Consider the following 16,529-nt stretch of genomic DNA (forward strand, 5'->3'; position numbering starts at 1 on the left):
GTGATTTCAGATGCACTGAGTGTGTTTGTATTGTATGTAAAGTAAGCAATTGCACTGCAGCATGCTAAACTCACTTAGCAACCACCTAGAAAATGGTTGCATCTTGGTGGTGAGTTTTGCGTCAACATTCAACATGAAAAATATGTGAGCTTGGATGACAAATCCAGTCTTAAAGAGCACGGCTATATTTGTAGCAAAAGCCAAAAATACGCTGTATGGGTCAAAATGATTGATTATTCTTTTATTCTTTTATGCGAAAAAATCATTAGGATGTCAAGTAAAGTTCATGTCCATTAAGAGATTTTGTACATTTCCTATCATAAATACATCGCCATTAAAAAGTTTGGGATTAGTAAGACTTAATGTTTTTTAAAGTAGTCTCTTAAACGCAAGACTGCATTCAAAAATACAGAAAAAAACAATAATACTGCAAAATGTTATTACAATAAAATAATGGTTTATATTTTAATATACATTAAAATATTTGTTTCCTCTGATGCAAAGCTGAATTTTCATCAGTCATTTCTCAGACTTCAGTGTCACATGATCCTTCAGAAATCATTCTAATATGCTGATTTATTATCAGTGCTGGAAACAGTTGTGAAGCTTAATATTTTTTTGGAAACTTGTGATACTTTTTTTCAGGATTCTTTGACAAATAAAAAGTTATAACGTACAGCATATATTTAAAATGTAAATCTTAGTATCACAGGTTCCAAAAAATATTAAGCAAATTGAAACTAGAATGATTTCCAAAGCATCAAGTGATGCTGAACACTGAGTAAGGATGCTGAAAAATTCAACTTTGATCACAGAAATAAATTCGATTTTGAATGTATATTAAAATAGAAAAATATTATTTTACATCATAATAATATTTCACAATAGTAAAATGTTTTTCTGTATTTTTGTCAAATAAACACAGATTTTGTGAGCTTAAACTTCTTTAAAATACATTAAAAATCTTACTGATCTGAAACTTTTGACTGGCAGTGTATATCAAAACATTGTTTTTTTATTATTAATATGCTTAAACTTCATTTGGACAACTTTAAAGGCGATTTACTCAGTATTTAAATTTTTTTGCACCCTCAGATTACAGATTTTCAAATAGTTGTATCCTAATCCTAACAAACCATACATCAATGGAAAGCTTATTTAGTCAGATGATGTATAAGCTTCAAATAAAATAAAAAATGACACTTATGACTGTTTTTGTGGTCCAGGGTCACATATTAAAATGTAGTCGTGTTGAACTGCTAAACAAGAGAGCAAAAATGTATTTCCTTGGCTCTTCGATTCTGGCAACCCTTGAATGTTAAGAAAAAGTCTCGTCGTGCGTGTGTGTGGGCACACGGCCACATCTCTCCAGATCGACAGAAATAGCCTCTTGAGCAGGTTATTATCTGTAATTTCCTGAGAACAGGAGGCAGAGAGAGGGTGGGCATTGCAGCAAGGTGGAAAGCTGGAAGAAACCAAAGAATTGCTCATTTGACTGACATTTAAATTGGAGCTTGAGTTGCTCCTTCATTCAAAGTTCACATTATGTTAGCCCTACATACACTTGTGTGACTTTCCGCTATCACAAAGACAAACACGCTTGAGGCATGTTGCTATGACGACAATCATTCATCATTATATAAAAAAAACATGTATGTATGTATGTTTAATAAGCTTTGTGCATTAACACAATGCATTTAAGGCTAGGTTTGCAACAGCTGCTGTGCACGTTAAAAACTCCAACTCATGCCTATTAGACAAAGGGATGCTAGTACAAGTAAGAAACAATTAAAGTGCATTGAAATTCTAATGCAGAGACATAGACGACAGAGAAAGCACAGACCGAGCAGAACTCTGTCAGGGAAGCGCACGCTTGCGCGCCTGCAATCAAGAGCGTGTGGGCGGGTTATTTTGAACCGCGCCGCTGTAGATTATGTACTTCCATAACAATCCACTCAGCTCAGATCGCCGCACATCCTCGTCTAGAAAGCCTCTGGGTTTTCTCTGTTATGGAACAGAAAAATGCAGTGCCGTCCTGGGTTAACCCGGCTCTGGTCAACTGGAGGCTGGACTCTTTTGGTAGCGATGCCGGCCAGAGGTAGGATACGACGTCTCTTAAGAGTCACAGCAGTCTTCTGCATGTTTGAATAGGTGGAGATGTTCACTGAGACTGGCTTATTTGCCATTTTCCTTATGCTGGAACGCTGTGGTGTATTTCAGGTGCTGATGAGTCTTCACTTTTCAGTTGTTGTCAAAGTTTTCAGTATTCTTTATTACTAGTTTGGCAGTGTTTATATGTTAAATACAATCACCCATGAGTTTTCTAGCAGAGACGTGGAATATTTCGGACACGACAGTGTGCCAGGGGTCGTAATGTTGATGGCTTCGTCTCACTTTATGATGGCAAATAAAACCAGCGCTCCTGTGGTCTCCATGGGAACTGGCAGACACATTGCATCTCTGGTGAAGATGCCTGGGATTGTAATGTAGAGAATTGCTCTTAGTGCTCAACTATGTAAACAGAGTAAAACACAGTGCTGGAAAGACGAAAGAGTCTTTATGCATCAAAACCGAATGGTTTTACAGCCACATGCATGGTAAAACTCAGACATAATGGCATATATAGGGATGACGGCATTTCTATTTACATTATATAACATGATTTATGCATTGGAATCAATGAGAGTTTGATGCATAATGCATCTGCTTTCAAGATTTTAGGTTAAAATGTGTGCATATTGCACAATTTTAATCAGATTTAGCTTTTGCTTATTAATCTCAAATAGTACTAATATGTGACCCTGGACCACAAAACCGGTCGTAAGGGTCAATTTTATAAAATTGAGATTTAAACATCATCTGAAACCTGAATAAATAAACTAAATAGGATAAGTCAATATTTGGTTGAGATACAACTATTTTCAGATCTGGAATTTGAAGGTGCAAAAAAGATCCTTTAGAGTTGTCCTATTTAAGTTCTTAGCAATGCATATTACTAATCAAACATTAAGTTTTGTTATATTTATGGTAGGAAATGTACAAAATATTTTCATGAAAAATTATCTTTACTTAATATCCAAAGAAAAATCAATAATTTTGACCCACACAGTGTATTTTTGCCTATTGCTACAAACATATTTGTGCTACTCAAGACTGGTTTTGTAGTCCAGGGTCACATATATGCATGCATAATAATAAAATAATTCAAAAAATGCTTTAGATCCAGTTTAGCATGTCACACCTCAGGACTTGTCAACTTTCTAAAAGTATTTTAGCTACCCACATGCATGAATACACACTTTCACCCACGCTGACTAAATAAGGATTCTGAAAAGGCAAACATTTCTTTTCCCACTTTTGTTTTCTCTCCATTTGTCTGCGTATATTTTGCTAGTACAGTTGGTTGAAACCATCTCTTTGACCTCATGATTTGTCGTGCTTCGTAAGTAAAGTTATTACAGTGTCCCCAAAAGCTATTGGAACAGTTAAGCCATCCATTTTGTAATATTGCATAAAATTGTTGGATAGAACTGGCAGGTTGCACATAAAATCTTAAAATATGCATAAAAAACTTAATTAGAGGGATCATTTTTGTTATCTGGTAAGAAAACATCCACATAAACATGGAGACACACTTATTGAATAAGTTCCTCAGTGTGCAACAAAAATGTGTCTTTGCCTCAGCAGATCATTTGATTGCGTAACTGGACTTACCAGTGGACCAGTCCCATTGCAGACCATCTAAAATTTTGTTTTTTTGTCATTCTAAAATGCCAAATCTAAATGATTTGGTTTAATTTTCTCGCACAAATGCATTCCCAAACATCAGGCATACACCTGAGATTGCAAGATAACATTGTTTGTCATTTGTTTCATCAGCAGCGTTTATTGCAGCATTCATCAGCATGCTCTGAGGCGCAAGTAATTATTATGTAGGGAAAAAAGGGGCTGTATTATTTTATACTGATACTTTGTCATACTTTGTACTTTGTACATCTCGAACACATAGTCCTTTATTCACAATATTCCAGTTTTTCTAAGTTTGGATAAAAAACGTAGCTAATATCACATCATTCATTGTGATTTGTTGACTGGATATTGGTTGAGGTTATTGGACTGTTTTTTATTTTTCTTTATGCAGGGTCCATGTGGAGTTTTATGTGGATGAGAACACGTTTAAAGAGAGGCTCAAACTTTTCTTCATCAAAAACCAAAGATCCAGTAAGTCAGACTGAACTGTAGATATTTACCTGTTATCTCTATGTCTGTTTCATGGCCTGTTAATGCACTGAATTTTCACCTCCAGGTTTAAGGATCCGAATATTTAACTTCTGCCTGAAGCTTTTGACATGCGTTCTTTACATCATAAGAGTCATGACGGACAATCCGGCCCAGGTTCGCCACACATGGTAAGAACTATGCCTTAAAGGAACAGTTCACCCAAAACTAAACATTTGCTGTTTATTTGAAGGTGAAAAAAATGTCTTTAATGTTTGTGAGTGTAAAGTGTATTATAAACCATGATTACCATGGCTCATTAATGCTGGTATTAGAGAATGTTTTTAAAATTCAAAGTAAATTAGTGAATCATTTCTTATGCTGCAGTAAAATGCCCCTATAGATTGATGTGTCACAGTAAGCGACCCACACCTCCTCTCTCTACAGCGTCAACTGCAACAGCACCACGCAGTCCAATGAGATCAACTGGTGAGACAAGCTGTCAGCGTCAAATTGCGGTTTATTTATGCAGATGTGATTCGAGGTTGATTTCATGCTTAAATTTATTCAGTCTAATTTGCCTCTTTCTCCCAGGGAGCTGATATTCTGGGTAGACAGAAAAGTACCAGTTTGGGCCATTCAGGTGAGTCTAAAGAAAAGCTTTTTGAAGCTGGGTATTCAAATTGCGTATGGAGAATCATTTGGTTTAGATTGGGATTTCGGAGCGGGTTCGGAATTCATATGATTTAGATCAGGACTTGAAATCTCCTTTTGCGAATCATTTGATTCGGAACTTCGGAGCGGGTTTGTGAATCATTTCGTGAATTGAATGATTCGCTATCCGCGCACTGAATCCTGATATGAATCATTTCTTTAAGATCAGGATTTCAGAGTGGGTTCTGGAATCTTTTTTTTGCATTAAACAGAGAAAACATCAAACCAAAAAGGCAGTACAGTTTTAAAAAAGAAAGTACAAAAATACAGAAAGTACAAATCCCTTAAGAAAATTAACCGTGGTTAATTTACTACAGTAAAAGTGTATTACCATGTTTTTTGTATAACCACAATTTTACTACAAATTTAACAAGTTTAACTTATAGTGCAGGAAAACCATGGTTAATTATTAAACTATAGTAACCATGTTTTTAATGGATTAATACATTTACACCTTAGATGACAGAAAAGTAGAGCTTGAAAGGTCCTTAAAAGTCCTGGAATTTTAATTTACAGTATCTGTACGAACCCTGTAGTAAATTTCACAAAAGAAATTACAAAGAAATGGCAAGTAACACATTGAATTAAAATGACATTTTAAAGTAGAAAGACTGAAATTGTATTTATTTATTTCAGGTTTTTTTTTTATGAAAACATACTAAAATATACAATAATCTTTATTTAGAATTTCAAATAATTATTTTTGCAGTGATTTAGTCTGATTTCAGGTCAGTTTTATACTGTAGGTTCATTTTTTATTCAGTTATTGAATTTTAATATTTTTGCATGTATAATACAACAAGGAGAATGATATTGAATTGCTTTTAATCAACCTAGTTTAACAAGTACTGCTTAATAACACTAAAACAAAGACTACATATTAATAAAACACACATTTTTCAGAACTGTTATATAAACTGCTATTTAATTATTTGTAGATCACATTTAATAGATTAATAGATCACATTTCATGACAACATTGTTATTGGTTTGCTGTTAAAGCTGTCATTATAGTTTTTTTATTGCATTTACACTATTTTGACCAGCAGGTGCCGCCAGTCTGTTGTGTTTCACATTATATAGCATTTGCAGCACTACTTGGGTTTGCTCTTAAAATTAAGTACTGCAAATATTGTTGGCTTTTTCATCTAAATGAATAAGTGTAATGTCCTTTGAGCTGAAATTACACTCTTTGCTGTTTGTTTTTCCACATTATTTTCCTCAGGTGATTGTAGCATCTATCAGTTTCATGGAGGCCATGTTGCTAATGTACCTCAGCTACAAGGTGAGTTTGTGCATTTATGCAAAGTGTGAACATGTTTATTGCGTTTTCACACTTTGTTTGTTCTAAATCTGACACCTGAAGTATCTACAGTAGTTGCTGCATTTTGTTTGGCACATCAGTGTAAAACCACAATGTTTGAAATGTTTCTGTGTTTTCAGGGTAATATTTGGGAGCAGATGTTTCAGGTGTCTTTCCTGTTGGAGATGCTAAATACTGTCCCTTTCATCATAACGGTAAGAATGACTTCAGAGCAAAATCCCAGACTACATCTGACTATGAACTCTGACCACTTTGACTCTTTGTCTGTGTCAGATCTTCTGGCCTCCACTCAGAAACCTGTTTATCCCGGTGTTTCTCAACTGCTGGCTGGCCAAGTGTGCTCTGGAGAGCATGATAGTGAGTGTTAACCATTCCTGATTAAATCCACACCATGTCTATCCAGTGCTGTACAGAAACCAGACATATATGTGTGTTACAGAACGATCTGCACCGGGCGATTCAGAGAACACACTCGGCCATGTTTAACCAGGTCCTCATTCTTATCTGCACACTTTTATGTCTCGTTTTCACTGGGTAAGAATAGTTTGCTTCTGGTTTAGGGCTGGGCGATATATCCAAAAATGTGTACAATGATACTCAATAGGCACATTTTTTAATTTAAAATATGGTAATTGAACATGTTTAATTCTCATCGCCTTCATTTTTAAAATCCAAACAAGAATAAAGCTGCTTTAGTTTTAGAAAACGAGTATTTGCTAACTTGCAAACTACCAGTTCATGTTACTGATCTATATTGTTATTTTTTACCATAATTTTTTTCTGTATACTGTCCTTTTTTAGCACATGCCATTTGTTTTTGTTATTGTTGTATTTTTTAATCTAATTGTATTTTTTAATTAATAATCACATTTGTTATTTTTATTAGAAATGTATTTTTATATTCACACACGTCTTTTTCAGCACACATCATTTTATAACAACAATTGTTTTTTGTTATTTTTATTTTTTGATACAATTTTTGATTAATAACTAATAATTAATAATTATTTGTTTATTAACATTTGTTTTATTTATTTTATTTACTGTCTCAATTTTGCACACAATTTTATTGTCAATATTATTATTATTATTATTATTATTATTATTATTTATTAATATTTGAAATTATTTTTTATTCGAATTTAGTTTTTTATTTACTGTCTCTTTCAGCACATTGTTTTATTGTCAAGATTATTTTTATTTTAAATTTTTACATTTCATTAAATTTTTTTAATAATATTTGAAATAATATTTTATTAAAATTTAGTTTTTTATTTACTGTCTCTTTCCGTACATTGTTTTATTGTCAAGATTATTTTTATTTTAAGTAGTTTTAATTTAATTTTGTTTATTAATATTTGAAATTATTTTATATTAAAATTTAGTTTTTTTATTTACTGTCTCTTTCAGCGCACTGTTTTATTGCCAATATTATTTTTATTTTAAATAGGTTTTAATTAAATTAATTCAGTTTTGTTTATGAATATTTAAAATAATTTTTTATTAAAATTACATTTTTATTTACTGTCTCTTTTAGCACATTGTTTTATTGCAAGATTATTTTTATTTTAAATAGTTTTTGTTAAATTAATAAAATTAATTTAAATTTAGTTTATTAATATTAAATTAATTTTTTATTTATTGTCTCTTTTAGCACATTTTTTATTGTCAGTATTATGTTTATTTGTAAATCGTTTTTTTAAATTAATTACATTTTGTTGAATAATATTTGGAATATTTTTTTATTATTCAAATTTAGTTTTTATGTCAAGTTTTTTTGGGTTATTTTAAATAAAAATTAGTTTTAATTTAATTACATTTCATTTTGCTTATTAATATTTGAAATCATTTTAATAAAAAAAATGCATGGTCTCTTTCAGCACACATCATTTTATAGTAAAGGTTATTAAGGTTTACTATTTTTTAAGGCATACTAATACTTACTAGAATTTACTAGAATTTATTCCGTTTAATTAATTTACATTATACAGCTTGTATTTGACAGTAGCAGTATCTAAGGAAGGTGGAAGGCAATCCCTTCCATTTATCTTGCATAACCACAATATAAACTGTTTTTCTTCTGATTTCATTACGTCAATGGTTATATCGCCCACCTCTACTCTTTATCCAAAGCTTGTTCTTTCCTCCTCTCTGTCTCTGATCACCTATACTGAAGTGTTTCTGTCTCTTTCAGCACGTGTGGTATCCAGCATTTGGAGCGTGCTGGTAAGAAGAGTCTGTCTCTCTTTAACGCTTTGTATTTTTGCATCGTGACCTTCTCTACGGTGGGCTTCGGCGATGTGACGCCGCAGATCTGGCCGTCTCAGCTGCTGGTGGTGGTCATGATCTGTGTGGCCCTGGTGGTACTGCCTCTACAGGTCAGGGGAATTAAATAGTTTTTCAAAATGTATTAAAACACTTTTAAAATCCATTAGCCTTCATTTTTAAAATCCAACCAAGAAATAAAGCTTCTCAAGTTTCAGGAAAACTAGCTTTTGGAAAACAGAAGACTGTCATTTTATTGTTTGATTATTATCATTTTTTAAAAAATATATTTGTTTAATTAAAATTTTCTAATAATAATTACATTTCTTTTTACATAACTGTTTTTGTTATTTATAGTCTGCCTACTCAAAAAACTGACTTGGCTATGAGCACAGCCAATGATCAAAGTATTTTTTACTCTCATTTACCCTCATTTACTTTTCAATTACTTTCAAAATTGTATTTTTAAATAATTTTGAGATTAATTTGATATAATTTATTTTTTTTAAGTATAATTTTTATTATTATAATGGTTGAATTTATTTTATATTAAAAGCTATGTTTTTATTTACTGTTTTTTTTTAGAATGTCATTTTATTGTCAAGATTATTTTTTACTGTATTTTTTTATTTTAATGTGTTTTTAATTAATAGTTTTTTAGTATTACAAAAATTTTAAAAATATATTTTAATTTACTCTTTGTATGCTAAAGTACAGACTTGAATACAGAATTTCATTTTTAAAAACCAAACAAGAAATAAAGCTTCAGTAGTTTCAGAAAAACTAATATTTGCAAACCTCACCATTCATCAATTATTGGATATTTTTCTAAACCAATATTGCCATTTTATTAAGATAATTTTTTTTAAATTTTATTATTTATTTTGTGTATTTATAAGTAAATGTTTTATAAAAAAAAATTATTTACTGTTACCAATTTTTGAAAATATTTATTAGTTATTTTCAAAATTTTATTTTAAAATAATTTAGATTTTTTTGTTTTTAATTTTTTAAAAGTGATCATTTTTATTATTATAATGGTTGAATTTATTTTATATTAAAAGCTATGTTTTTATTTACTGTTTTTTTTTAGAATGTCATTTTATTGTCAAGATTATTTTTTACTGTATTTTTTTTATGTGTTTTTAATGAATATTTTATTAGTATTACAAAAATTTTAAAAATATATTTTAATTTACTCTTTGTATGCTAAAGTACAGACTTGAATACAGAATTTCATTTTTAAAAACCAAACAAGAAATAAAGCTTCAGTGGTTTCAGAAAAACAAATATTTGCAAACCTCACCATTCATCAATTATTGGATATTTTTCTAAACCAATATTGCCATTTTATTAAGATAATTTTTTTTTTTAATTTTATTATTTATTTTGTGTATTTATAAGTAAATGTTTTATAAAAAAAAATTATTTACTGTTACCAATTTTTGAAAATATTTATTAGTTATTTTCAAAATTTTATTTTAAAATAATTTAGATTTTTTTGTTTTTCATTTTTTTAAAAGTGATCATTTTTATTATTATAATGGTTGAATTTATTTTATATTAAAAGTTAAATTTCATGTTATTTAATACTTTTTCAAAGCAATATTTTTTATTAAAAGTTGAGTTTTTTATTTATTTTCTTTTTTAGAACCATTTTATCGTCAAGATAATTTTTCTTATTTTTTAGCTGTATTTATATTTTTATTAATAACTGAATAAATTCAAAAACTTGTTTTATTTACTTATTTTTTTACTGGCTGTCAAATACTGATATGTGTATGCTGATAATCTTTGCTTTTTTTTTTGTTGTTTTTTACCATGTGCCTTTTTATTCTTCTCTGGCTGTAGTTTGAGGAGTTGATATATCTGTGGATGGAAAGGCAGAAATCTGGAGGAAACTACAGCAGACATCGAGCTCAGACAGAGAGACATGTGGTCTTATGTGTCAGCACTCTCAAAATTGACCTGCTCATGGACTTTCTTAATGAATTCTATGCTCACCCTCACACACAGGTGTATACTCTCTCTTCACAATGTTATTACCATCCATTTTATCTGACGTTTACTCTATTTTGTTCTAGTTTGATCACTAAAATGATCTCACGTCGTGTTTGTGCATGTTTAGGATTATTACGTGGTCATCTTGTGTCCATGTGAGGTGGACGTCCAGGTAAGGAGGATTTTGCAGATTCCTCTCTGGTCACAGAGGGTCATCTACCTTCAAGGCTCCGCCCTCAAAAACCAGGATTTGCTGAGAGCCAAGTGAGTGACAGCCTCACTGACCAATCACAGCTTCTACCTATGCATATGTGAATTTGCATATGGTCATATTTGTTTTTCATAGGGCTGCAACAACTAATGGATAAAACTAATTAAAAACTGATCATTGGTTTAATCTGTGCTCTTGTATACTTGTATTCTAAACCTGTCCCCACAGTTTTCTAATTGTTTGAAGGAGAGCAAGATGTGAAATAACAGAAACGTGGGCTTCTGTGATTGGTCTGCTTTGTTAATCGCCCTCTGTGATTGGTCGCTTTTGTTCTGTAGGATGGATGATGCAGAAGCATGTTTCATTCTCAGCAGCAGGAATGAAGCTGATCGCATGGCGGCAGTGAGTTTTGACACAAATCAATAACCTTTTGTTAATCATTCATGTCATATCAATATTTTTAATAATATTTTTATAATATTACACTAAAATACCTAGATTATTGGTAATAATTTGTCATTTATTGATTAGTAAGTTTTGTACAATATTTTTATTGTATTTAATTATTTATTTATTACATTTTTATATGATTAAACAAATCAAATATGCTCTTGACCACAAAACTGGTCATAAGGGTCAGTGTTTTGAAATTGAGATTTATACCTCATCTGAAAGCTGAATAAATAAGCTTTCCATCGATGTATCATTTATTAGGATAAATCTGGAATCTGAGGGTGCAAAAAAAATCAAACTTTTAAAAAAATTGCATTTAAAGTTGTCCAAAGGAAGTTCTTAGCAATGCATATATGACTAATCAAAAATTAAGTTTCGATATATTTATGGTAGGAAATTCACTAAATATGTTTTTCTTTTTTATAGTATTTTTTTTTAATTTAATGTTATTTTTTTATTAATAATTTATTTTATATAAACATTTAGTTTTTTATTTACTATACTATTTTATTCACTATTTCTATTTGTTTCATTTAATTTAAGTGTGTATTTATAATCAAATTAATTTTTCATTAAAAGTTGAGTTTTTAATTTATTATTTTATTGTCAAGATTTTTTTTACTGTATTTATTTGTTTATTAATAAACATAAATCTATAAATCTGGAATCTGAGGGTGCAAAAAATCAAAATTTTGAAAAATGTTCAAAAAGTTGTCCAAATTAAGTTCTTATCAATGCATATCACTAATTCAAAAATTAAGTTGTGATATATGTGACCCTGGACCACAAAACCAGTCTTAAGTCGCTGGGGTATATTTGTAGCAATAGCCAAAAATACATTGTATGGGTCAAAATTATTGATTTTTCTTTTATGTCAAAAATCATTAGGAAATTAAGTAAAGATCATGTTACATTAAGATTTTTTGTAAAATTCCTAGTGTAAACCTATCAAAATGTAATTTTTGATTAGTAATATGCATTGTTAAGAGCTTAATTTGGACAACTTTAAAGGTGATTTTCTCAGTATTTTGATTTTTTTGCACCCTTAGATTCCAGATTTTCAAATAGATGTATCTCGGCCAAATATTGTCCTATCCTAACAAACTATACATCAATAGAAAGCTTATTTATTGTAAAATTTAACCTTATGACTGGTTTTGTGGTCCAGGGTCACATATTTACGGTATGAAAATGTACAAAATATCCTAATCCTAATCCTTAATATCCTAATGATTTTTGGCATTAAAAAATTATAATTTTGACCCATACAAATATTGTTGGCTATTGCTACAAATATACCCGTGCTACTTAAGACACGTTTTGTGGTCCAGGGTCACGTTTATATATTAGTTAACAAACACATATTGACTAGTATTGATTTATTAACAGGATCACCAGACCATTCTGAGGGCTTGGGCTGTGAAAGACTTTGCTCCGAACTGCCCTCTTTATGTGCAGATTCTCAAACCTGAAAACAAGTTCCATGTTAAATTTGCAGGTACTAATTCTTTTTCTGAAAATCTTTCACTCTTTCTGCATTATGTATTTCTTTTCTATATATCATTTGAAGCTCTTGGATGACTCATTTTAGTAACCATCAGCCATCTTGGCTCTAAGCAGAATGTCTATTTCTTCCTGCAGATCACGTAGTGTGTGAAGAAGAGTTTAAATATGCCATGTTGGCTCTGAATTGTCTGTGTCCGGCCACCTCTACGCTGATCACTTTACTGGTCCACACATCTCGCGGACAGTGAGTTACGGTGCTCCTTAAAATTATAATTTCTGTGCTACTAGCACCACCACACTGAATTGAAAATTACTGACTGTTTTCAAACAGGTTTCCCAAACGCACTTTTTTTTTCAGCGCATGGCATTGGATTTCAGAATTTTTTGGTATTTTTAAATTAGTAATTATTGTAATTGTTAGAATTGCCAAGGATCAGCAATTACCACGTAAAACTGATCGTGCAGACCAAACCATAAGTCGTAGAGACTTGAAACTTAGAGGAATGGTAGTACTCACACCGCCAACAATGTCACCAATGCTTGCCCCAATTGGCCTGATGGGGGCGCTACAGCAAACAGATACTTTTCCCCCTCATTTATTGATTAAAAGCGCTCCTGTCCCCATGTTGAGAGAAATTGTGAGTAAGACGTTACTTTAGTTCTAGAATAAATGTGAACATGCATTAATTCATCTCACTCACTAAAAGAACAGATACAGTATTCCTCAAAATGAATAAAAACCTGCAATAATTAAATATGTGAAATAATACAAATATCCTTTATGTATTTAATTCCATTTTAATAACCACTGTCTTTGCTGCTGACCTTCGATGATCCAATTCATCCATACTAATATGCAAAAATTACTCAGTTAACATTTGTTATCCTTTTTTTTTTATTACTAAAGAGTTGACTTTTTGTCTTCTACTGTACAGACGTGAATTTACTTTTCTCTAAGCCTGAGGCTTTTGGTGTGAAAAGGCTTTTACATTTGCCAAAAGTAGAAATTTTTATATTAAAAACAAACAAGCAAGCTCGGCCCAGATTTTAAAAGTACCGCAAAAGTAACGTAAGGCATTCGTTTCCACAGCCTCAGATTCGATTATGAGTGAAATTATCAGGTATGTTGAACTAGTCATATGTTTTCGCCTGATCAGAACCAAACCAGTGCAGAAAGATTCTCTGAAGAGTGATTATCAATAATCAAAAAAGGTGAACTTTCGACTGTCGCAAAAGGATGCCAAAACATTCTAAAGAAGCAGGGCCACTTTTAGTAAAATGCATATAACACCTGAACCAAATGAGATATCTTTGCCAAACTCAGAACACTTATGTAAGAGCTCAATCGGAGGTCACAGGACTAAAATCGCAGAGCTTGGCCACTTGGTGGCGCTTCAAGAGGGGGAAAAAAAACATAAAAATGGCTATATCTATGCATTAATTTGTCTTATCAACATGAAAATCGCTGTGTACGGTCTTGGTCCAAAGTGCCACAAGTGTCTATAAGGACATTTGCGTATCTCAAAAAAACTGATGGAAAAAAAAAAAAGAATTTCAAGCACCTATTAGGGGCGATATTGCATTTTTCAAGAGCATAAACGATTGTACACTGCATGTTTATTTCTGTACATAAACGCAATATTCATATTATATGATAGAAGTCCTTATTCCGTACAGCTTTGCCTCTAGAACCACGGCTGTCAATCAAATGGTTTGTTAAATGATTGAGAAGATGTAAAAAACCTACTTTTGTGAACTAGTCCTATAGGTTTTTCTTAAAAAAAAAAAAACCCACTGCAGTACAATTTTCTGGACTCTCTAGTCAGTGATTATCAAAAAAAAATTGAAATGTACCTTATGGGAAGCTATAACTTCACGAAACCTGGTGTGCACATGAGACAGGTGATTCTAAACAAGCATGTAAAGTTTTAAGTGAATTGGACCACAGCTGGAGCTATAACAGTCATAAACATTAAAAAACATATGATTTCTATATTAAATTACCTGGATTTGCCAAAAATGCTTTTTAAATGATTGATTTAGGTGGTTACAGTCTTGCTACATAGTGTCTTTTTTCATATGTGCTTGAATGCCTCAAAGCGCTTGAACCCTGGTAATCTATATTTTTATTCGATTTTTTAAATCTTTTTTTGTTATTTAAAATTTTCTTTGTTTGCACAATTTTATAACTTCTCTGGTAATAACCATGTTTTTTGAACACTATGATACACACACACATATATATATATATATATATATATATATATATATATATATATATATATATATATATATATATATATATATATATATATATATATGTGACCCTGGACCATAAAACCAGTCATAAGGTAAAATTTTACAAAACTGAGATGTATACATCATATGAAAGCTCAATAAATAAGCTTTCTACTGATGTATGGTTTGTTAGGATAGGACAATATTTGGCCGAGATACATCTATTTGAAAATCTGGAATCTGAGGGTGCAAAAAAATCAAAATACTGAGAAAATCACCTTTAAAGTTGTCCAAATTAAGTTCTTAACATGCATATTACTAATCAAAAATACATTTTGATATATTTATAATAGGAACTTTACAAAACATCTTCATGGAACATGATCTTTACTTAATATGCTAATGATTTTTGGCATAAAAGAAAAATCAATAATTTTGACCCATACAATGTATTTTTGGCTATTGCTACAAATATACCCCAGCGACTTAAGACCGGTTTATATATAAATAGCAATAATAATAAAATTATTTTATTATTATTATTATATTTTATTATTTATATAATTTATTTTTTTGTAAGAAATTTATAACTTTATTCAGAAAAGCTGCGTTAAAATGATCAAAAGTGACTGTGAAGACATATATAATATAATAATATAATATAATGTTTAAAAAAAATTCAGATTTAGGTTTAGATTTTTGAAGGATTACGTGACACTGAAAATGTTAGTAATGGCTACTGAAAGTTCAGCTTTGCGTCACTGGAATAAATTGCATTTTAAAATATATTCAAATATAAAACAGCTATTTTTAACAGTCAGAATATGTCACATTTTTCTGTTTTTACTGTAGTTTTCATCAAATAAATGCAGCCTTGGTACACATAGAGGAGTTCCTTAAAAGGCATTTAAAAATCTTACCAACCCCAAAATTTTGAATGCATTAGTGTCACAGCTATCAAGTTCTGGTTCCTGCAGTTAGTATAACCCATGTTTAATAATAGAAATTTAATGGAAAAATAGTTCAATAACATGTTAAATCCCTTTCAGAGAAGGCCAGCAGTCTCCAGAGCAGTGGCAGAGGATGTACGGTCGCTGTTCGGGTAATGAGGTCTATCATATCCGTCTGGGTGACAGTATGTTCTTCAGAGAGTACAACAGCAAAAGCTTCACCTACGCAGCATTTCACGCTCACAAAAAGTAGGTTTATACACACTTTGAAACATACTAAACGTGTTGCATACTAACTTGTGCTGACAGGTTATTTTAATCTATTTGTGTGTGTAAAGATACGGGGTTTGTCTGATTGGCGTCAAAAGAGAAGATAACAAAAGCATCTTGTTGAACCCTGGACCTCGCCACATCATGTCTGCCAGCGACACCTGTTACTACATTAACATCACAAAAGAGGAAAACTCCGCCTTCATCTTCAGACAGGAAGAAGATCAGGGAAAGGGGCGAGGCCACTGCGACATTTTAAACAGCCCCTCTGGTCTTCCTGTTCATAGCATTATTGCTAGCATGGGTGAGTGAGAATTGATAGCATAGAATGAAAGAGACGGAACGTTGTCAGAGGGTTGGTTTATAATTGGTTGATTGT

At 31.2% G+C, this 16,529-nt stretch overlaps 1 protein-coding gene across 1 annotated transcript in view; it reads left to right on the forward strand.

Annotated features, from left to right (window-relative positions):
• The first annotated feature begins 1,970 nt into the window (after positions 1-1,970).
• Positions 1,971-16,529, forward strand: part of kcnt1a (potassium sodium-activated channel subfamily T member 1a) — a 29,506-nt gene continuing 14,947 nt past the window's right edge. The window contains exons 1-17 of the mRNA XM_073824690.1: positions 1,971-2,098; positions 4,142-4,221; positions 4,307-4,409; positions 4,666-4,707; positions 4,813-4,861; positions 6,158-6,217; positions 6,376-6,450; positions 6,530-6,613; positions 6,696-6,790; positions 8,451-8,634; positions 10,373-10,537; positions 10,650-10,786; positions 11,072-11,135; positions 12,576-12,684; positions 12,828-12,936; positions 15,980-16,129; positions 16,219-16,454. Coding sequence (XP_073680791.1) covers positions 2,010-2,098; positions 4,142-4,221; positions 4,307-4,409; positions 4,666-4,707; positions 4,813-4,861; positions 6,158-6,217; positions 6,376-6,450; positions 6,530-6,613; positions 6,696-6,790; positions 8,451-8,634; positions 10,373-10,537; positions 10,650-10,786; positions 11,072-11,135; positions 12,576-12,684; positions 12,828-12,936; positions 15,980-16,129; positions 16,219-16,454 — 1,831 coding nt within the window. The 5' untranslated portion in view covers positions 1,971-2,009. The remainder of the gene's footprint in view (positions 2,099-4,141; positions 4,222-4,306; positions 4,410-4,665; positions 4,708-4,812; positions 4,862-6,157; positions 6,218-6,375; positions 6,451-6,529; positions 6,614-6,695; positions 6,791-8,450; positions 8,635-10,372; positions 10,538-10,649; positions 10,787-11,071; positions 11,136-12,575; positions 12,685-12,827; positions 12,937-15,979; positions 16,130-16,218; positions 16,455-16,529) is intronic.

This window comes from Garra rufa, chromosome 19 (genome assembly GCF_049309525.1).
Source record: "Garra rufa chromosome 19, GarRuf1.0, whole genome shotgun sequence".
Taxonomy (NCBI): domain Eukaryota; kingdom Metazoa; phylum Chordata; class Actinopteri; order Cypriniformes; family Cyprinidae; genus Garra; species Garra rufa.